Source organism: Jaculus jaculus, chromosome 17 (genome assembly GCF_020740685.1).
Source record: "Jaculus jaculus isolate mJacJac1 chromosome 17, mJacJac1.mat.Y.cur, whole genome shotgun sequence".
Lineage (NCBI taxonomy): Eukaryota > Metazoa > Chordata > Mammalia > Rodentia > Dipodidae > Jaculus > Jaculus jaculus.
In genome coordinates this window covers 15,754,879-15,771,248 of record NC_059118.1, presented here as the reverse complement: position 1 = coordinate 15,771,248, position 16,370 = coordinate 15,754,879, and the positions used below count along the sequence as shown (strand labels likewise).

General features: G+C 53.8%; 2 protein-coding genes across 5 annotated transcripts in view; one reads left to right on the top strand and one right to left on the bottom strand.

Annotated features, from left to right (window-relative positions):
- Ccdc12 (coiled-coil domain containing 12) overlaps positions 1 to 3,960 on the top strand; it is a 60,322-nt gene extending 56,362 nt beyond the window's left edge. For both annotated transcript variants that reach the window (XM_004662039.3, XM_045136328.1), the window contains 5 exons: positions 217 to 296; positions 2,048 to 2,109; positions 2,336 to 2,370; positions 3,504 to 3,580; positions 3,662 to 3,960. In XM_004662039.3, the coding sequence (XP_004662096.2) occupies positions 217 to 296; positions 2,048 to 2,109; positions 2,336 to 2,370; positions 3,504 to 3,580; positions 3,662 to 3,744 (337 nt within the window). In that variant the 3' untranslated portion in view covers positions 3,745 to 3,960. The remainder of the gene's footprint in view (positions 1 to 216; positions 297 to 2,047; positions 2,110 to 2,335; positions 2,371 to 3,503; positions 3,581 to 3,661) is intronic.
- A 10,623-nt stretch (positions 3,961 to 14,583) lies between these two features.
- The window catches only part of Pth1r (parathyroid hormone 1 receptor), a 30,925-nt gene continuing 29,138 nt past the window's right edge, over positions 14,584 to 16,370 (bottom strand). For all 3 annotated transcript variants that reach the window (XM_045136525.1, XM_045136526.1, XM_045136527.1), the window contains 3 exons: positions 15,761 to 15,902; positions 15,635 to 15,676; positions 14,584 to 15,144 (listed from right to left, as the gene is read on the bottom strand). In XM_045136525.1, coding sequence (XP_044992460.1) covers positions 14,761 to 15,144; positions 15,635 to 15,676; positions 15,761 to 15,902 — 568 coding nt within the window. In that variant the 3' untranslated portion in view covers positions 14,584 to 14,760. The remainder of the gene's footprint in view (positions 15,145 to 15,634; positions 15,677 to 15,760; positions 15,903 to 16,370) is intronic.

Genomic DNA, 16,370 nt, shown 5'->3' with positions numbered 1-16,370 from the left:
AGTCAGAAGTAGGTGGCCTGGTCTAGAGCCATAGCACCCTGAACATGCCCAGTCTCGTCTGTTCTCGGAAGCTAAGAAGGGTCGGGCCTGGTTAGTACTTGGATGGGAGAAGTAGGTGGCCTGTGTGGGTTCATTGTATCTGCACTCTCATGTTATAGGAGGCAAATGAGAAACATCCCCCACTTCACTCAGTGTCTGTGTTCTCCGCTCTCCCAGGGAACTCAGGCTGCGGAACTATGTCCCGGAGGATGAGGATCTGAAGAGGAGGAGGGTGCCCCAGGCCAAACCGGTCGCAGGTAGTTGGACCGTTCCTCTTGATGCTCCATGGCCCTGCCAGTCGCCCTAGACCTCAGCAGGTTTTGCCATCTCAGAGAATAGCTGCCAGCCTAGCTCCTTTCATGGTAGGGGCTAAGTCTTCAGGGACAGCAGAGGGGCCATTGGGACAACCAAGAGATCAGTTGCTCCTGCTCATCTTGAGCTGGAGGTCACCAGGGATATGCCAGGGGGTCTTAGACAGGGCACAGACTGTAGAGGCACTCCTGGGCTGAGGAGTAGAAGTGGCCCCGGGGCCCTTGGGTCTGGCAGTCAGGTTCACATTGCTAGTAGAAATCACGCGACCAAGAGCAGCTTGTGGGGAAAAAAGGGTTTATTTTGGTTCACAGACTCAAGGGGAAGCTCCATGATGGCAGGGGAAAACGATGGCATGAGCCAACAGCAATAGGAGAATGTGCCAGACACTGGCAAGAGGAAGCCCCCAACAACACACTGCCTCCAGGAGGGTGTAATTCCCAAATTGCCATCAGCTGGGGACCTGGCATTCAGAACACTTGACGTTTGTGGGGGACACCCGAATCAAACCACGACATGGGCAGCAGGGCAAGTCCTATGTGCCCTAAGTGGGCCAGAGTAAGAGGCCCCAGTGCGAGGCTGACCATCCAGTCACAGAACTGCGGGCAGGCAGCACTGAGGTGGAGAGGCGCTCGGCCCAGGGTTTCCCACCTCACTGCGGGACGAGAACAGTGTGACGAGTGCGCGAGGCCCGGAGCGTCCTGGTCCCAGGCCGTGGACCACCACCCCTTGCCCCGGAGAATCTGGGTTTCATTCTCTTGTTACCAACTTTTAATTGTACAAGTAGCAGATATAAGGACCCATAAAATGGTCTCAAGTCTCCAGTCATTCGTTCCCAGTCTGCTTCCCCACCATCCCCTTCATTGAAAACCAGACTCATTCCAGGTAGCTTGTACCATGCCTGGTGGTGCAGTGGCAGGGCATGGGCAGGGCAAGAAAAAGAAGGAAGCTGGGCATGGTGGCACCTGCCTTTAATCCCAGCACTTGGGAGGCAGAGGTAGGAGGATCAAGGCCACCCCGAGACTACATAGTGCATTCCAAGTCAGCCTGGGCTAGAGTGAGACCCTACCTCGAAAAACCAAAGAGAGAGAGAGAAAGAAGGAATTTGCCCCATCATAGTAGCCAGGAGGCCACTCCAGATTCACAGCTGACTGCAGGAAGGTGGGCCAAGAAGGGCAGGAGGACACTCATGGGCCCCTCATGATGGAGTTGGAGATAGCACCGAGCCCACAGTTATAGTGACTCTGTCATCTATTTCTGACCCCCACCCCCACCCCGGGGGCCACCCAGAGGCCTACTTTACTGACAACTGGCCAGAGAGGTGCCACTAATGGCCCTTGTCAGGCAGGACTCAGAGGAAATCCTCAGAGCCCTTCACAAAACCTCACTTGCCATGCACACAGGCCACCCTTCCCGATGCACAGCCAGGGAGGCTGAGCCCAGCTTAGCATCTGTCCTCGTTCTGCGGGGGAGGGCGGGGGGTCTGGACCCTGACCACTCCACATGCAGCTTCTGCTGTCCTCTGACCCCTGGAGACTGTCTGCATCCTGGGAAGCCCGGGTTCTCTTCCAGAGCTGCCTGTACTGGGGCTTCACCTCTGGCTGGTTGGGGACGCTCCCATCCCCGGAGCCAGAAGGCCGTGTCCCTGCAGAGTGGCAGCTTGCTTCTGACAGGCCTGTGTCGCTCTCGCACCCTCTAGTGGAAGAGAAGGTGAAGGAGCAGCTGGAGGCGGCCAAGCCCGAGCCTGTCATCGAGGAAGTGGTGAGTGGCCCTGCGCCCCGCTCCCTCCCTTGCTGCGCCTGTGTGGCCCCTTCTTCTGCACCCCACTCCCTCTGTCCCCTTCTTTCTCTTCATGCCTTTATTCCCCTTTCCACCTTCTCCCTTGCCTTCTTTTTCCCCTGTCACCATTTCCTTATTTCTGGCCCTGTCTTTCTACTTCCCCTGGGGCCAGGCCCTTGGCCCTGACGAGTATCCCCTCTTTCCCCAGGACCTGGCAAACCTGGCACCCCGGAAACCTGACTGGTGAGTTAAAAAAAAAAAAAAAAGCTTGGATACAGACCAATGCAGCCTTGGGCTGGCCCTGCCCACCCTCACAGAGATGGGCAGCGTGGACGTAGAACCGCGCGCATCAGAAGTGCGGGCGAGCAGGTGAGTGGCGGCAGTGCCGGAGCGCGGGCGAAGGCACCGGGCGTGGCGCAGTCGTGCCCGCCTGCTCGTGCCCGCCCCGCTACGGAAAGTCCCGTTGAGCAAAGCCCTTTCTATTAAAAACAAACAAAAAGCCTAAAGTGAGAGGAGTGGAGGGGGAGGCAGGCATGAGTTCTCTTTGTGTTTCCTAATCTGTGAAATGGGTGCTCACCTTCTGCAAACCTCTTAGCCCACAGGGCCCTCTCTTACTGAGGGAGGGTCCTGGGTGCCAGAGGTGTGTGTCTCGCTGCACCCTGGGCCAGAGTGGGGCTGTGTGTCTCACACCTGCAGGTCTAAGCAGTCGGGTTCGCTCTTTTTTGTTTTTTCTCTCTCTCTTCAGTGTAGGTCTTACTCTGTCAGATGACCTGGCACTCACTCTATAGTCCCAGGCTGATGTTGAACTCACAGCCATCCTCCTACCTCTGCCTCCCGAGTGCTGGGGTTAAAGGTGTGTGCCCCCACGCCTGTACAGCCTGGTTCTCTATAAGTACAACACTTAGCACAGCATTTTGGTTTGATGAAAAAGGCTAGGGATGTGTCCCAGAGGACTCAGAACCTGGGGACACAAGATGAGTTCACATGCCTATCTGGAAATCCTGTCGTGGGGAGTGAACCTGTGGCAAGAGGAGGAACAGGGCCTGTAGCAGGCTCGGGCCAGCCGGTCGCTCGCTTCCTGCAGTAGATCAGCCACATGATGGGCGGTCCCTGTGGAGCCAGCCACCTCGCGCACCTGCACTCGGCCCTTCTGCCTTGAAGCAGCTCTGCAGCGCTCATCCTCCCTCCTCCCTCCTCGGTGGGACTGAGAAGGATGTCTGGCTACAGGAGACACCGAGGAAGAAGTCAGTGCTCTGCTCTCTCTGGGGCAGTCCCTCCGGCAGCTGAGTGAGACTCTGAATTCCGAGGGCACTGCAGGAGTAACCCCAGGCCACACCAGGCTGCCCTTCAGCTTCTTCCCCTCCTCCCTGCTCCAGGGACCTCAAGAGAGATGTGTCCAAGAAGCTGGAGAAGCTAGAAAAACGCACGCGGAGGGCCATCGCCGAGCTGATCCGTAAGTGCAGCCCCGGCCCGCTGGGTCCCGGCCTCTCCGCAGCCCAGGCTCCTTCACCTCGCTTGTCTGCTCTCCTTCCAGGTGAGCGGCTGAAAGGCCAGGAGGACAACCTCGCCTCTGTTGTGGAGGCCACCACTGGACAAGAGGCCTGTGACTCTGACTGAGGCGCTCCTTGTAGGAAGATGACCTTGGATGGGGTGGGGCTAGGCTGGCTGTCACTTCCAGATCTTGAGAACTGAGCCAGTCCCCTCGTGTCTGAGGCTCTCTACCACCATCCGTATCTCCGTCAGTGCGCCTGGCTCTGTATATATGTATGTATCCTGTACTTTTTAAAATCTCTTGTAGACAAGTAAAACTTGTATGGCAAAAATCTGTCATTATTTACTGGGTACTGTGAGTTTGATTTTTTTTTTCTTTTTCTTTTTTTTTTTTTTTGAGGTAGGGTCTCGCTCTAGCCCAGACTGACCTGGAATTCACTATGTAGTGTCAGGGTAGCTTCAAACTCATGGCACTCCTTCTATCTCTACCTCCTGAGAACTGGAATTAAAGGTATGCACCCCCATGCCCAGCTTTTATATTTTATTTATTTATGTGGGGTTTTTTGTTTTTTTTTTTTTGAGAGAGAGGCAAATGGAGAGAATGGATACACCAGGGCCTCTAGTTACTGCAAACACATGTGCCACCTTGTGCAGCTTGCTTATGTGGGTACTGGGAATTGAACCAGGGTCCATAAGCTTCACAGGCACATGCCTTAACCACTAAGCTATCTCTCCAGCCTGAGTTTGGGCTCTTTAAAGCAGGTGAGTGCAGAGATGGTGCTCACTGTGAGTTACCTCTGGATTGGCTGGGCTTACTGAGGCTGGAAGAGTAAGGAAGGACTGAGGCTGACCTGGGTCCAAGTCCGGGACCAGAGCTGAAAGGATGGTTCAGTGGTTAAGTGTGTTTCCTGTGCAGTCATGAGGGCTTGAGGGGACCTGAGATCGCCTCGTGTTCAAATACCCAGAGCCCACATAAATAATGGGGCATGACCACACATGCCTGTAACCCCAGTCCCACAGGAGAAAGAAAACAAAAAGTTCCAGGATCAGTAAGTGACAACGGCTCAAACAAGATAGGGTAGAAAAGCAATGGCACAGGGCTGGAGAGATGGCTTAGTGGTTAAAGCACTTGCCTGTGAAGCCTAAGGACTCAGGTTCAATTCTTCAGGTCCCACGTTTGCCAGATGCACATCGTGGCACATGCGTCTGGAGTTCATTTGCAGTGGCTAGAGACCCTTGCATGCCCATTCTCTCTCTCTCAGTCTCTGTCCCTCTGTATCTAATAAATAAATAAATAAGATGATTTTAAAAATTAAGAAAAAAAAAAAGAAAAACAATGGAACAGGAACACCCACCATTCCGCTCTGCTCCAGCCACCATGGAGGAGCGCAGCCTGCTGCAGGTGACATTGGGTGTCACCGGAGCGTGCACACATGAGGAAAAGGAAACCCTCACTCCATACGGGCGGTATCTGAGAGAGTTTTCTTAGACTTCTCATAGGCCTGGGCCTCTCGCAGTGACAGCGAGGAAAGTGGGCTCTGACAAACTTCCATATTGAGCCAGACTCCCACACTGCTTCTTCTGATGTCGCCGGCAACCCCTCTCCTTTTACGTCAGGAGTCTATTCTGCTAAAGGCTGGATGGGGGTGGGTTTCAAGAGTGGTCGTGGGACCTGGACCCAAGGTCCTGGCTCAGGACTTTGAGTTTCCACGGAGCTGACTCTCCAGGGTGATGGACTGGCTGCATTAGCCCAGACTCGACATGGGTAGCCAACTGAAGTTGCTTCTCCAGGAAGGTAACGTGTGGAGGTGCTCACAGGGCTTCTCCCTGAACCCACAGCCCTCAGCACTAACTTATCCGGTGGGACCATCCCTGTGTGCTGTGTTCCAGAAACAATAGTCCAGCTGTGGAGGGCAGTGCTAAGGATTGGGTCATGGAAAAGAAGTAGGTATTTGCACACAGGTCACCCAAACAATCAATAAAAATCCTTTAAATGAAAGCTATGAAGCCAGGGGTGGTGGTGCATGCCTCTGATCTCAGCATTTACAAGGTGGAGTCAGGAAGATGAAGAACTGAAGGTTAGCCTTAGCTACACTGTGAGTTCAAGACAAGCCTGGGCTACATACAACCCTGTCTCCCCCCCCCCAAAAAAAATAAGCAAAAAAATTACAACTCAAAAAAGAGAGAGAGAAGCTGGGTGTGGTGGCACACACCTTTAATCCCAGCACCCGGGAGGCAGAGGTAGGAGGATTGAGGCCAGCCTGACACTACATAGTGAATTCCAGGTCAGCCTGAGTTAGAGTGAGACCCTACCTTGAAAAACCAAAAAAAAAAAAAAAAGAGAGAGAGAGAGAGAGAGAGAGAGAGAAAGGAAAGGGAAAAAAAAATTTGAGCAGGGGATGGTGGTGCACGCCTTTAATCCAGTCCTAGGGAGGCAGAGGTAGAAGGATCACTGTGAGTTCAAGGCCACCCTGACAGTACATAGTGCATTCCAGGTCAGCCTGGGCTAAACTAAGACCCTACCTTGAAAAACAAACAAAAAAGTTACAACTAAAAGCCCTGGCATGCCCATTCTCTCTGTCTCTCTTCTACCTCTCTCTGCTTACAAATAAATAAAAGAAAATTTAGGCGCAGTGGTGCATGCCTTTAATCCCAGCACTCGGGAGGCAGAGAAAGGATGATTGCCATGAGTTCGAGGCCAGCCTGTGATTACATAATGAATTCCAGGTCAGCCTACACTAGAGTGAGACCCTACCTCAAAAAAAAAAAAAAAAAGTTACTAATGTCAAAAGATTATTTATTTATTGATGAGCATGAAAGAAGCAGATAGAATGGGCACACCTAGGCTTCTAGCCACCGCAAATGGACTCCAGATACATGTGCCTCCTTGTGCATCCGCTTTACGTGGGTACTGAGGAATGAAACCTGGGTCCTTTCGTTTGGCTGGCAAGTGCCTTAACCATTATGCCATCTCTCTAGCCCAAATGGTCATTCTGGTGTAGGAGAGAAGCAAAAGTGTATAGCTCTTGAGTAAGGACTGAAGTGGTAATGGCCAGAATGGTATTGAGACTAGGCTGTGTCCCCAGCTCCCATAAGGGACAGGGACCAAACTTGACCACATTTGTGAGGGCTGGAGCCAGCTTTCTTTTGAAGCCAGGCATGAAGAATGGTAAGGTTCCCCATGCCACCTGGGATTACAGTGGAGACATGCAGCTTGGCTGTGGCAGTGGAAGGACTCAAACACCTGGTGACTGAAAACCAAGTCCCCGTTACCGTAGCCTTGGGACTAGAATAGAGAACCCTGGGCCCAGAGAAGATAACAAAAGGGTTGCTCCTGGGTCTGAGACACTGGGTACCCTTTAAGAAAAGGGAAAAACTGCCGGGTGTGGTGGTGCATGTCTTTAATCCCAGGATTTGGGAGGCAGAGGTAGGAGGATCGCAGAGAGTTCAAGGCCACCTTCAGACTACATAGTGAATTCCAGGTCAGCCTGAGCTAGAGTTAAGACCTACCTAGGGGAAAAAAAGAAAAAAAAAAAAGGAGGTATAAAACAGGCGAAGTGATGGCTCAATGATTAAAGGTGCTTGCTTGCAAAGCCTGCCTGCCCAAGTTCAACTCCTCAGCATTCATGTAAATCCAGATACAAAAAGGAGCACATGCATCTGGTGTCATTTGCAGTAGCAAGGCACTCTGACACATGCACACTCTTACTCTTTTCTCTCACACATAAACTTGAAAGGGACTGGAGAGATCCTTCAGCAGTTAAGGTGCTTGCCTATAAAGCCTAATGACACAAGTACATTTCCCCAGTACTCATGTAAAGCCAGATGCGCAGAGTGGCACATGCGTCTGGAGCTCTTGCAATAGCTAGAGGCTCTGGTGCAAGCAAGCACCTTTAACCACTGAGCCATCTCCCCAGCCTTGTGTATGCCGTTTCGTTACTCATTCACTCACTCATTCATCTTGATGCTAGGAATCAAGCCCAAGGCCTTGTAAGGCAAGCTCTCCGCTGCTGAGCTGTGCCCTCTGCCCTTGGATTTTGATTTTTTTTTAATTTGTTTTTTTTGTTTGTTTGTTTGCTTGCTTTTTCAAAGTAGGGTCTTGCTCTAGCCCAGGCTGACCTGGAATTCACTATGGAGTCTCAGGCTGGCCTCAAAGTCACAGCGATCCTTGTACTCTGCCTCCCAAGTACTGGGATTAAAGGCGTGCGCCACCATACCCGGTTTACCCTTGGATTTTGAATGTCCCCTAAACACCTATGTGCTAAAGGTTTAGCCCCAACCTGGGGCACTGTTTAGAAGATTGTGGGACACTTAGGTGGTAGGGCCTCCTGGAAGGAAATCTCTTGAAGGATTGCTCTCTGGCTGTCACTCAAGCAATTGTTGCTCCCTGTCTCTGCCATGACAGGAGAGAGTAGGGACAAGTGGTTGTAGACGGAAACTTCTGAAGCCATGAACCAAAGTAAACCTCTCTTCTCTCTCTCTCCCCCTTCCCCACACCAAGGCAGGGTCATTCTGTAGCCTTGGTCTTGGTAGTCCCTTGTCATAGGACTTGAGAATCACCAAGGGGCAGTGCCCTTCTCTGGGGATGGAGCCCCAATGTGCCTGCCTCTGCCTAGCTCTCCAGGCCTTTCCCCAGAATAGCCCTGAACACCACCACCTCAGCTTCATAGGATCCTCCTTCTTTGGGTTCTAAAGACAGCCGGCCTTAAGTGTCTTATCTTCAAGCCGCTGTGTGGACTCTGTGGACCCACAGTGTGAGATTCCCACTCGCTTCAGTTGCCTTTCCATGGGCCTGAGATGTATTCAGAGTCAGGGGTGGGACCTACCTACCCCCAAAGGACCTGGGAGAAGCAGTCACTGATTCACTTGTTTCCTGAGTACCTACTGTCCAGGTGTGGACGACACAGCTGTGAAGTCAATGGCAAACCTGTCTTCCAAGACCTATCTCCACCCCTCCCAAAAAATAAAATAAAACAGCAAGCCCTTTCCCGCAGGTCAATCTGAAAGATTTCCCACCAGAGCTGCCTGGCTGATCATCACTCAGAGCCAAAAGCCAAGATGAGACCCCCAAGCTCTCAGGGGTCTTTAATTCGCCATTGTCCTCACGTGGCCACTAGGGGGCAGTGGAGACACCAGCTAGTCAGCACTGCCAGCAGAACCTGTCACCCAAAGGCATGAAACGCTCACCCCTTTCCCATGGGCCCATGTCCCTTGTCAGGTGGCTGGTCACCACAGCTGATCTAGAATGGGTTCCAGTTAACCTGGGGGAAACAGGTTCAAGGCACCCCAGGGTGCTATGCCTGGAGGGAGGACTTTTAAGTGTCGCCCAGCTCTAAGGACTGGCCTAGCCCTGCTGGGTTACCACAGCTTCTACGAACTTGGGACTGCCTGCATGTGTGGGAGGTAAGTGTGTATGTACAGAACACCTGGAGATTGGGCCACCGTAAGCCTGGATGGGGAAGGGTACCTTGTCCTTGCACAGCCTGAGGTAGCATTTCCTCAAGGAGCCAAAATCTCAGGATGCCCACTGCTGTCCCAGGGGATCCACAGGGGGGCTGATAACAGCTCACCTCAGCTGGCCTGAATAGGCAGAAATGGGCCGTCTGTAGCATGTGGGAGTGCGTGCCGGGTCCCAGGTGACTTCTTTCCTGGGTTCAGGCCTGGCCCTCAGCTCTCTCAGCTGTGGGCTGGGCAGGGTGTCTGGGCTGTTTCCTAGCTAGCCTTCCCCTTCCGTATGTATTTACTGGTTTTCTTTAAATGTTCCCATTACTCAGGCCTCTGGTGGGCACCGAGACAGAAATAAATCCCACAAAGCAGTCCAGCCAAAAGCTGGGAATCCGATTCCTCCTCAAAGGCCGGAAGAGGCCCCTGTGCAGAGCATGCCAGACCACAGTGGCCCACACACTCCACATGGCCATGACTGTGTCCCCCCCATGCACACACACGTGTGGACACACACACCTTTACACTTACTTCCCCTGCACGAAGACTTCACCCGAGTACCCACAGCCATTGTACACGTACCAACACTCACACTCGCCTCATAGGTAGAAAGGCCTCTGCACACACACACGTGCAGACATTTATGCGCACACGCATGCATGCACTCATGCACACGTTCCCCGACAGGCTCACATTTAGCGGTGACCACACACTCCAGGTCCCAAGCCCTGCCCATCCTTAAGGCACTGGTGAGCAAGACAAGAGGGCAAGATTGATGAAGGCAGGAGGAGAAGGCCAGCCCTACGCAGCCTGGGAGGAGAGTGGCCTCATGGGAATGCTGGCCTCAGGCTGCCAGGGCTTCTGAATTTGTAAGAGAAGCTGGAAAGCTGAATTTTTATGTGAAATATCCTGATTTTTAAATGTTGGCTCAAGATGTTGAAAATACTGTAAGAGCCAAACCAAACATGCCTGGGAGCCAAATTCCACCCACAGGCGGCATTCGCAGACCACGGTCCACACACACACACACACACACACACACAAATAGACACACGTATACAGACACACATACAAACAAACAAAAAATACACACTGGTACATACTGTCTCCCCCCCTACATACACACAGGCACACCAAAAGACACAGGCATGCACAAAGACATACAGACATACACAAACATCATGTAAAGGTACATGGACACAAACACAGACGCAGACCTATTTGCCAATAGAACCATAAGCAGACATAAATACAAATAAATACACACGTTCATACATACCTACAAACACATACATTGAAACCCGCGCACAACACGCCCCTCTATCTTGGTGATATAAATGAGCTTGTTGGGGTGGATAGTGTGACACTATGTCCCGCAGGCAAGGGCCAGGGTGTGGTTCACACCAACGTTACCCCTGACTCATAAATACTGGAGAGTCTGGGACAGGTTTGTGTTGGGCTGACCAGTAAAGACATGGTGGCAAAAGGGTCTCATATGCTGGGCCATTGGTTGGGCGGGGGGGCGGCTGGATCCATGGCGGCTGAGAAAGGGGCCTGGGGTGGCCAAGACCCGACCCTTTCATGTCCTCGCATCCCATCTTCCAGACTGGCTTCGGCCCTTCCTCCCTGTCACTGGGAAGCAAAGCCAGCAGGAGCCCCAGGATGATGACCCACCAGCAGAGATGCCCACCAGAGCCAGAGAGGCCCTGTCCCCATCCCCGGTGGTTCTGTCTGCTGCTCACCATGCTGGCAGAACTGACCACAAACTATGAGGCCTTGTAATCAACCTACTTCTCCCTCCCGCCCCCCCCACTGTAAGGCCACGGGCAAGGGCCCCGATCGAGACTGTGAAGAGACCCTACCTCCTCCGCCGTCACCTACAGATGGAAGGCTTAGGCCAGAAAGGATGGCTGTAGGCTTGGAATACTGGATTGTCTTGCAGACTCTGGTCCCTTTCCTGCCCAGAGACATTCTAGGGGTGACTGAGCTCCAGCCTCTGGACAGTGGGATCTGCATGGACTCTAAACCCACCACCCTGAGGCCTCCCCTGCTGATGCAGAAGGGAACCTGGTGATGGCTGATTTACCCACCTGTCCTCAAGGTCACAAGTCTACCCAAGAGGGAATGACACAGGCCCTGTTCAGGCAAATGAAACTCATCTTGGGGGCATATTGGGCTATGAGATGGGTTCTAAGTTCACTCAGGTCAGGAGAGCTGAGCTGGGGCCTGACCTCTGTCACACTGAGGCTTAAAGAGGGTGATTTACTTGCTCAGAGTCAAACAGCCAGCTGGGACCCAGGCGCTCCAGCCGAACACCAGAGTCCCTTCCCACCACCGCCTCTCATGGTCAGTGCAGACCAGCACCCCCCAGCCAAGGTTCATTTCACTTGGCTATGGTAGACTCAGGGTGGGATAATTTTGTGGTTGGCTGAGGAGGCTTTGGGGACAGAGAGGGAGCTGGACTCAACCAGCCTGTGTGTTGGAGCCAACACAGCAAACCCCATACCCAGTCCCCAGCTGGGTCCCCAAGGTCAGACTTGTGATAACCAGGGGAGAACCAGTGCCCTTTTGGATCTGGGACAGAGCTGTGTCCACTCACAGATGCCCAGAATAGAGCAGGGTTGTGTCCATCTTGAACCTCCAGAGAACTCAACATCCTTTCCCTCTGTCACTGGTCCCTCTGTCCACCTTCCCAGGGTGAAGTCTGGAGTGGCCTTGCCCATTGCTAAGAGGGGGTGGGTTGGGCACCCTCCCTGTTCTTGAGGGGTCTTGCAGCGAGGAGGTTGGCAGCCTGGATGGTCCTGTCTCCCAGCTCCCTGTCTGAGCTGAGAGCTGTGGGCTCAGCCAGCCTTACTGGAAGCTGCATCTATGATCACTCGTTGGGGACATTCCTTCTTCCTAGGGTCTTCAGAAGTGCTTCTCCCGGTTTGGCCTGTGGATATGGGCCAGAAAGGGACATGCCCAAGACACAGGTGGGAACTGGACCTGGCCACCTCCCTGAACAGACCTAGAGTCCAGAGCCTACCTACGAGGTGCCTGGACAGCACACTAAGAACGTCTCTCGGTGCCCTCCTCCCTGTCCACTCACTGCCCAGCCCAGGTACTGTTTATGTGTTCCTTGTGGCTTGGCTGGGCTGTGGGGCCTCGAAGGGAGAAGTGACCACCTGGCTCCAGCCGTTGCTCAAGGCAAACAGGGACCTGAGCGTCTGCCAGGCCCGCCGAGGGCTTCTGTTTCCTCTACCAGCACCTGGACAGACCAGATGGGGCTCAGAAGCCTCTCTGAGCAGAGGCCAGGCTGGACCTAGGGGCTCCCCAGTCCAGAGCAGAATTGGTTCTGGCCAAGGATCTTGGGGTGATGCGATGTCCTGAATATCCAGTCTGAGAGAAATGGTGTCCAGTGTAAATGGGGAGGGGCTGGCTCTATCCTGACTGCAAATAGCCAAGGAGGGCTTGAATAGATGTCGAGCTGGGTGTGGGAGGCCTGGTTTGTCCTGGGCACAGTAGCCCAAGATGGAGTCCTGGGAGTATTTAACCTTTGTTTGTTTGTTTTTTCGAGGTAGGGTTTCACTCTAGCCCAGGCTGACCTAGAATTCCCTATATAGTCAGGGTGGCCTTAAACTCATGGTGATCCTCCTATCTCTGCCTCCTGAGCACTGGGATTAAAAGGTGTGTGCCACTACAGCCGTTTGTTTGTTTGTTTTTTTGAGGTAGGGCCTCACTATAACCCAGGTTGACCTGGAATTCACTATGTAGTCTCAGGGTGGCCACAAACTCAAGAACTCACTGCGATCCTCCTACCTTTGCCTCCTGAGTGCTGGGGTTAAAGGCATGTGCCACTATGCCTGGCTTATATTTAACCTTTTTAAAGGGAAAGGATAGCCCTATCTGGGAGACTCCAACGGGAAGGGTAACAAGGCTGAGGGGAGAGACAGGCCTGGCAGGGAGTGCTGTCTGAGGGCTTCCAGTGCTGACTGAGCATGGACCTGAGACACGGGGCCTGACGTTCACCCTGCTCAACTCAGCGAGCTTGTCCAGGGGGTGTGCCAGTGGAGTGTCCCCCAAAGCTCAGCACTGTGAAAGTCCTTGTGGCTATGAGCTGAGACCCTGGGGAGAGGCATCAGATGTCCTTAGGAGGAGGGAATGGGGCTTTGTTCTAACTTCAGTCTCCTTCCTCCAACCACTGCCTCATCCAGTGTCCTTCCTGACTCTGCCAAATGTTGTCCTCTAACCCCCAGAATAGGATCCGAGTCACAACAGGTGGGTAAGGCGTCCTGCCTGCTGCCCTGCACCTGGGGACAGAGCATGCTGTGGGAGTTCCTTACATCCTTCCATCACTGTCACCTGCCTCCAGCCAGGCCACCTCTCCTCCAACCCCGTGTGACCTCTGGTTTCCACGTGCAATTAGGGACTCTATAGAACATTCTTCAGACCCTGTCCCTCTCCCTCCAGAATGCCCAGTGGCTCCCGATATATCCACAGGAGCACTTGATACCCAGCCTGGCTCAGTGGCCTTGATGTCTATATGTCTCTCCTACCATCCCACACAGTGCTCCGTGACAGCACCAGGTCTTCAGATGCTTGTCTGCCTTGCTGTCCATCTGGAAGGACACACAGAGATGGACCTGACACTGTGTGGTATAGTCCCACCCAGCACCTGGTGCTGGGGGAGCAGTGGCTGTGGGAGGTAAGGGGCTTTCTGGGGTGCTTGGGTCCATGGGGAAAAAGCAAGATGCTTTGAGCTGGTGTAGGAAGGGCTTGATATGGGTATCGGCTTATGCGAAAGCCTAGAGGTAGAGCTGTTTGTAAGCTTGAGCAACAGCCAGAGCACGCGGGGTAAGCACGTGGTCTTTGCATCAGGCTAAGAGGGTGTGCCATCCTGGGACCCACGAATGGCTCAAGATAGGGCTGGGCAGGGCCCAGGGAGCAAGGATGGTGGTGGTAAGCGTTCGAGGTGCTTAAGTCTAGCTTTGCAGACCTATACCCCAGCCAGCCCTCGGGGCTTGCACTCCTGGCTCCTCACAGGCCCCAAGCCAGAGCAGACAGGACCAGCCAACCCTCCACTCCGTGGCCAGGGCCCACCCAGGCAACCTCTGCCTGGTGACTGGAGGCAGGTCAGCTCCAGCACTGGGGCTGGAGTGGCACATAGAGGGCTCTGTGAATTGTTACCAGCCAGGCAAGGTCCGCTTAGTGGCAGGCTTGAGAACGGGCCGCAGACCTCGGCAGGCGGTGAGTGAGGGCTGGCGGGCAGAGGAGTTGGTTCGGGGAGCCTGGGTCTTCTACCGGCTTGGGTCGAGCGTGGTAATGTCAATAGGGGAAAGTTTGGGCCACATTCCCTTAGAGGTCCACCCAGCTGCTATGAATCCTACAAAAATTGAGCCTTTCTGGCCTTTCGAGCAGAATCTCCTTTCTGTTGGACTGTACCAGGCCCGACCCCTCTCAGCTGCTGAGATCTAGGGCCCCCCCCCACTTCTACCAAACTCCCCCATGACTCCGGGACCCCTCCCTCCTTAAGTGAATCCCTAGTTCAGACCACAGGAAGCCACACACCGCTTCCTTTTCCTTTTTTTTTTTTTTTTTTGTTTTCTTTTTTTCCTTTGTTTTTCCTCCTGGCCCAGCCCTAAATGGGCCACCATCCAACCATAAGTTTTTTGGTCCATCTGTCCATCTACCCATGCCAGTAGTTTGGTTCCTGGTGCCCAGTCACATGACTGTCTCCCACTCTTCCTGTAGCAAAGGGGGTGGCCTTGCAGGCCCAGAGGCCTCTTCATCCAGGCCTGAGCAGGAGCCATTGAGGAATCCATCGTCCTTGGGAACAGCCACGGTAACCGGTGTGGTTTCTGTCTCAAGAGCTGGCGCCCCTGGCTTGGCATGGCCGGGTAGATGGGAGTGGCCATTGGTGGTGGCAGCAGGTAGCAGGCGGGGGCTGAGGGGAAGGCTGAGTCCCGCACGGGGTCCTACGTTGGTCACACTTGTGTGAGACACCATTGGGCCATAACTGTAGCTGCTGCTCCCGCTTCGCGCCTTGCGCTTGAAGTCCAATGCCAATGTCCAGCGGCTCCAAGACTTCTTGATCTCTGCCTGTACCTTGGGGAGACAGACAGGTGGCAGTCAGTCAGATGTGCCTTTAACCCTTGAGCCATGTCCCCCCCCCCTCACTAACCCAGTAGTACCTCCATCCCCACCTACCCACCAGTGAATGAACGAGGGACCCCTGGGGAAACTCCAAGGCCAAATCAAATCAGAAAATGGTGTTTGGCTATAGGCAGTTGGCACACCCAATAACCACAGGCTCAAATGGGCCCAAAGGTGGCTAGGCCCTTTAGTCTGAGCTCCAGAGAATTCACCCGGGGCCTCTGGGAAGATATTCTGCTATGCCTCAGAGGAAAGAATCCGCACCTCCTAGAACATCCTGAGCCTCGATCATCTTTAAAGCCCTCTCTGTTCCTTCAGAATAAGCTTGAGGAGGTTCTTGAAGGAACAGGGGCGGGGGAAGGACGGAAGGACAAAGTTTGGGGAACCCCAGTAAGCATCTGCAGCATCCCCCTGCCCCATGCTTTCACGGACTGCTGCTCACCTCACCGTTGCAGAAACAGTATATGATGGCGACAAAAAATCCCTGTGGAGAGAGGCGTGCGTGGAATCAGGGCTGTTTCCCTTCCCTCCAACCAGGCCCCCCCACTGCCTCAGGCGGGCCGCACACCTGGAAGGAATTGAAGAGCATCTCGTAGTGCATCTGGATCTGCCAGAGCGTCCCTGAGACCTCGGTGTAAGGCAAGGCCATGAACACGGTGTAGTGGACTCCGAAGAGCGGCATGAGCACGAGCGTGGACTTGAGCAGCTTCCTGGGGTGGGGGGGCGCATGTCAGGCCACGCCTCTTCCCCAGGCAACCGGCACCCCCCTCCCTCAACCAGCCCCGGACTCCAGAAGCTCTGGCTAACAGCCGGACAAGCCAGTCCACCCAGGACGGATAGTGCGAGGAGACAAAAGTGTGACCCGCACCCCTTGGTTCTGAAATGTCCCAGAGTGGATGACAAAGCGCTGTCAGTCTGTCCCCTGGGCCCTTTGCACCTGCTGGCATGAGCTTATCTCTTCATGGACCAACCCTCCAGGTTTCAGCTGAGCCGGTGCCTTTCTTTTGGAACCATCCACTACCCACTGAGCCCTTGAGCCAGCTCTTTGTGAAAGCCTGGGTTTGTCCCACGCTACAGGGCCTCAGTGCTCATGATGCAAGGCTTGATACCAAGAGAGATCTAGAACAGAACCCTTCACTCAAGTGCAGACCAGGGCCTGGGTGTGCGACGGGTCGGCT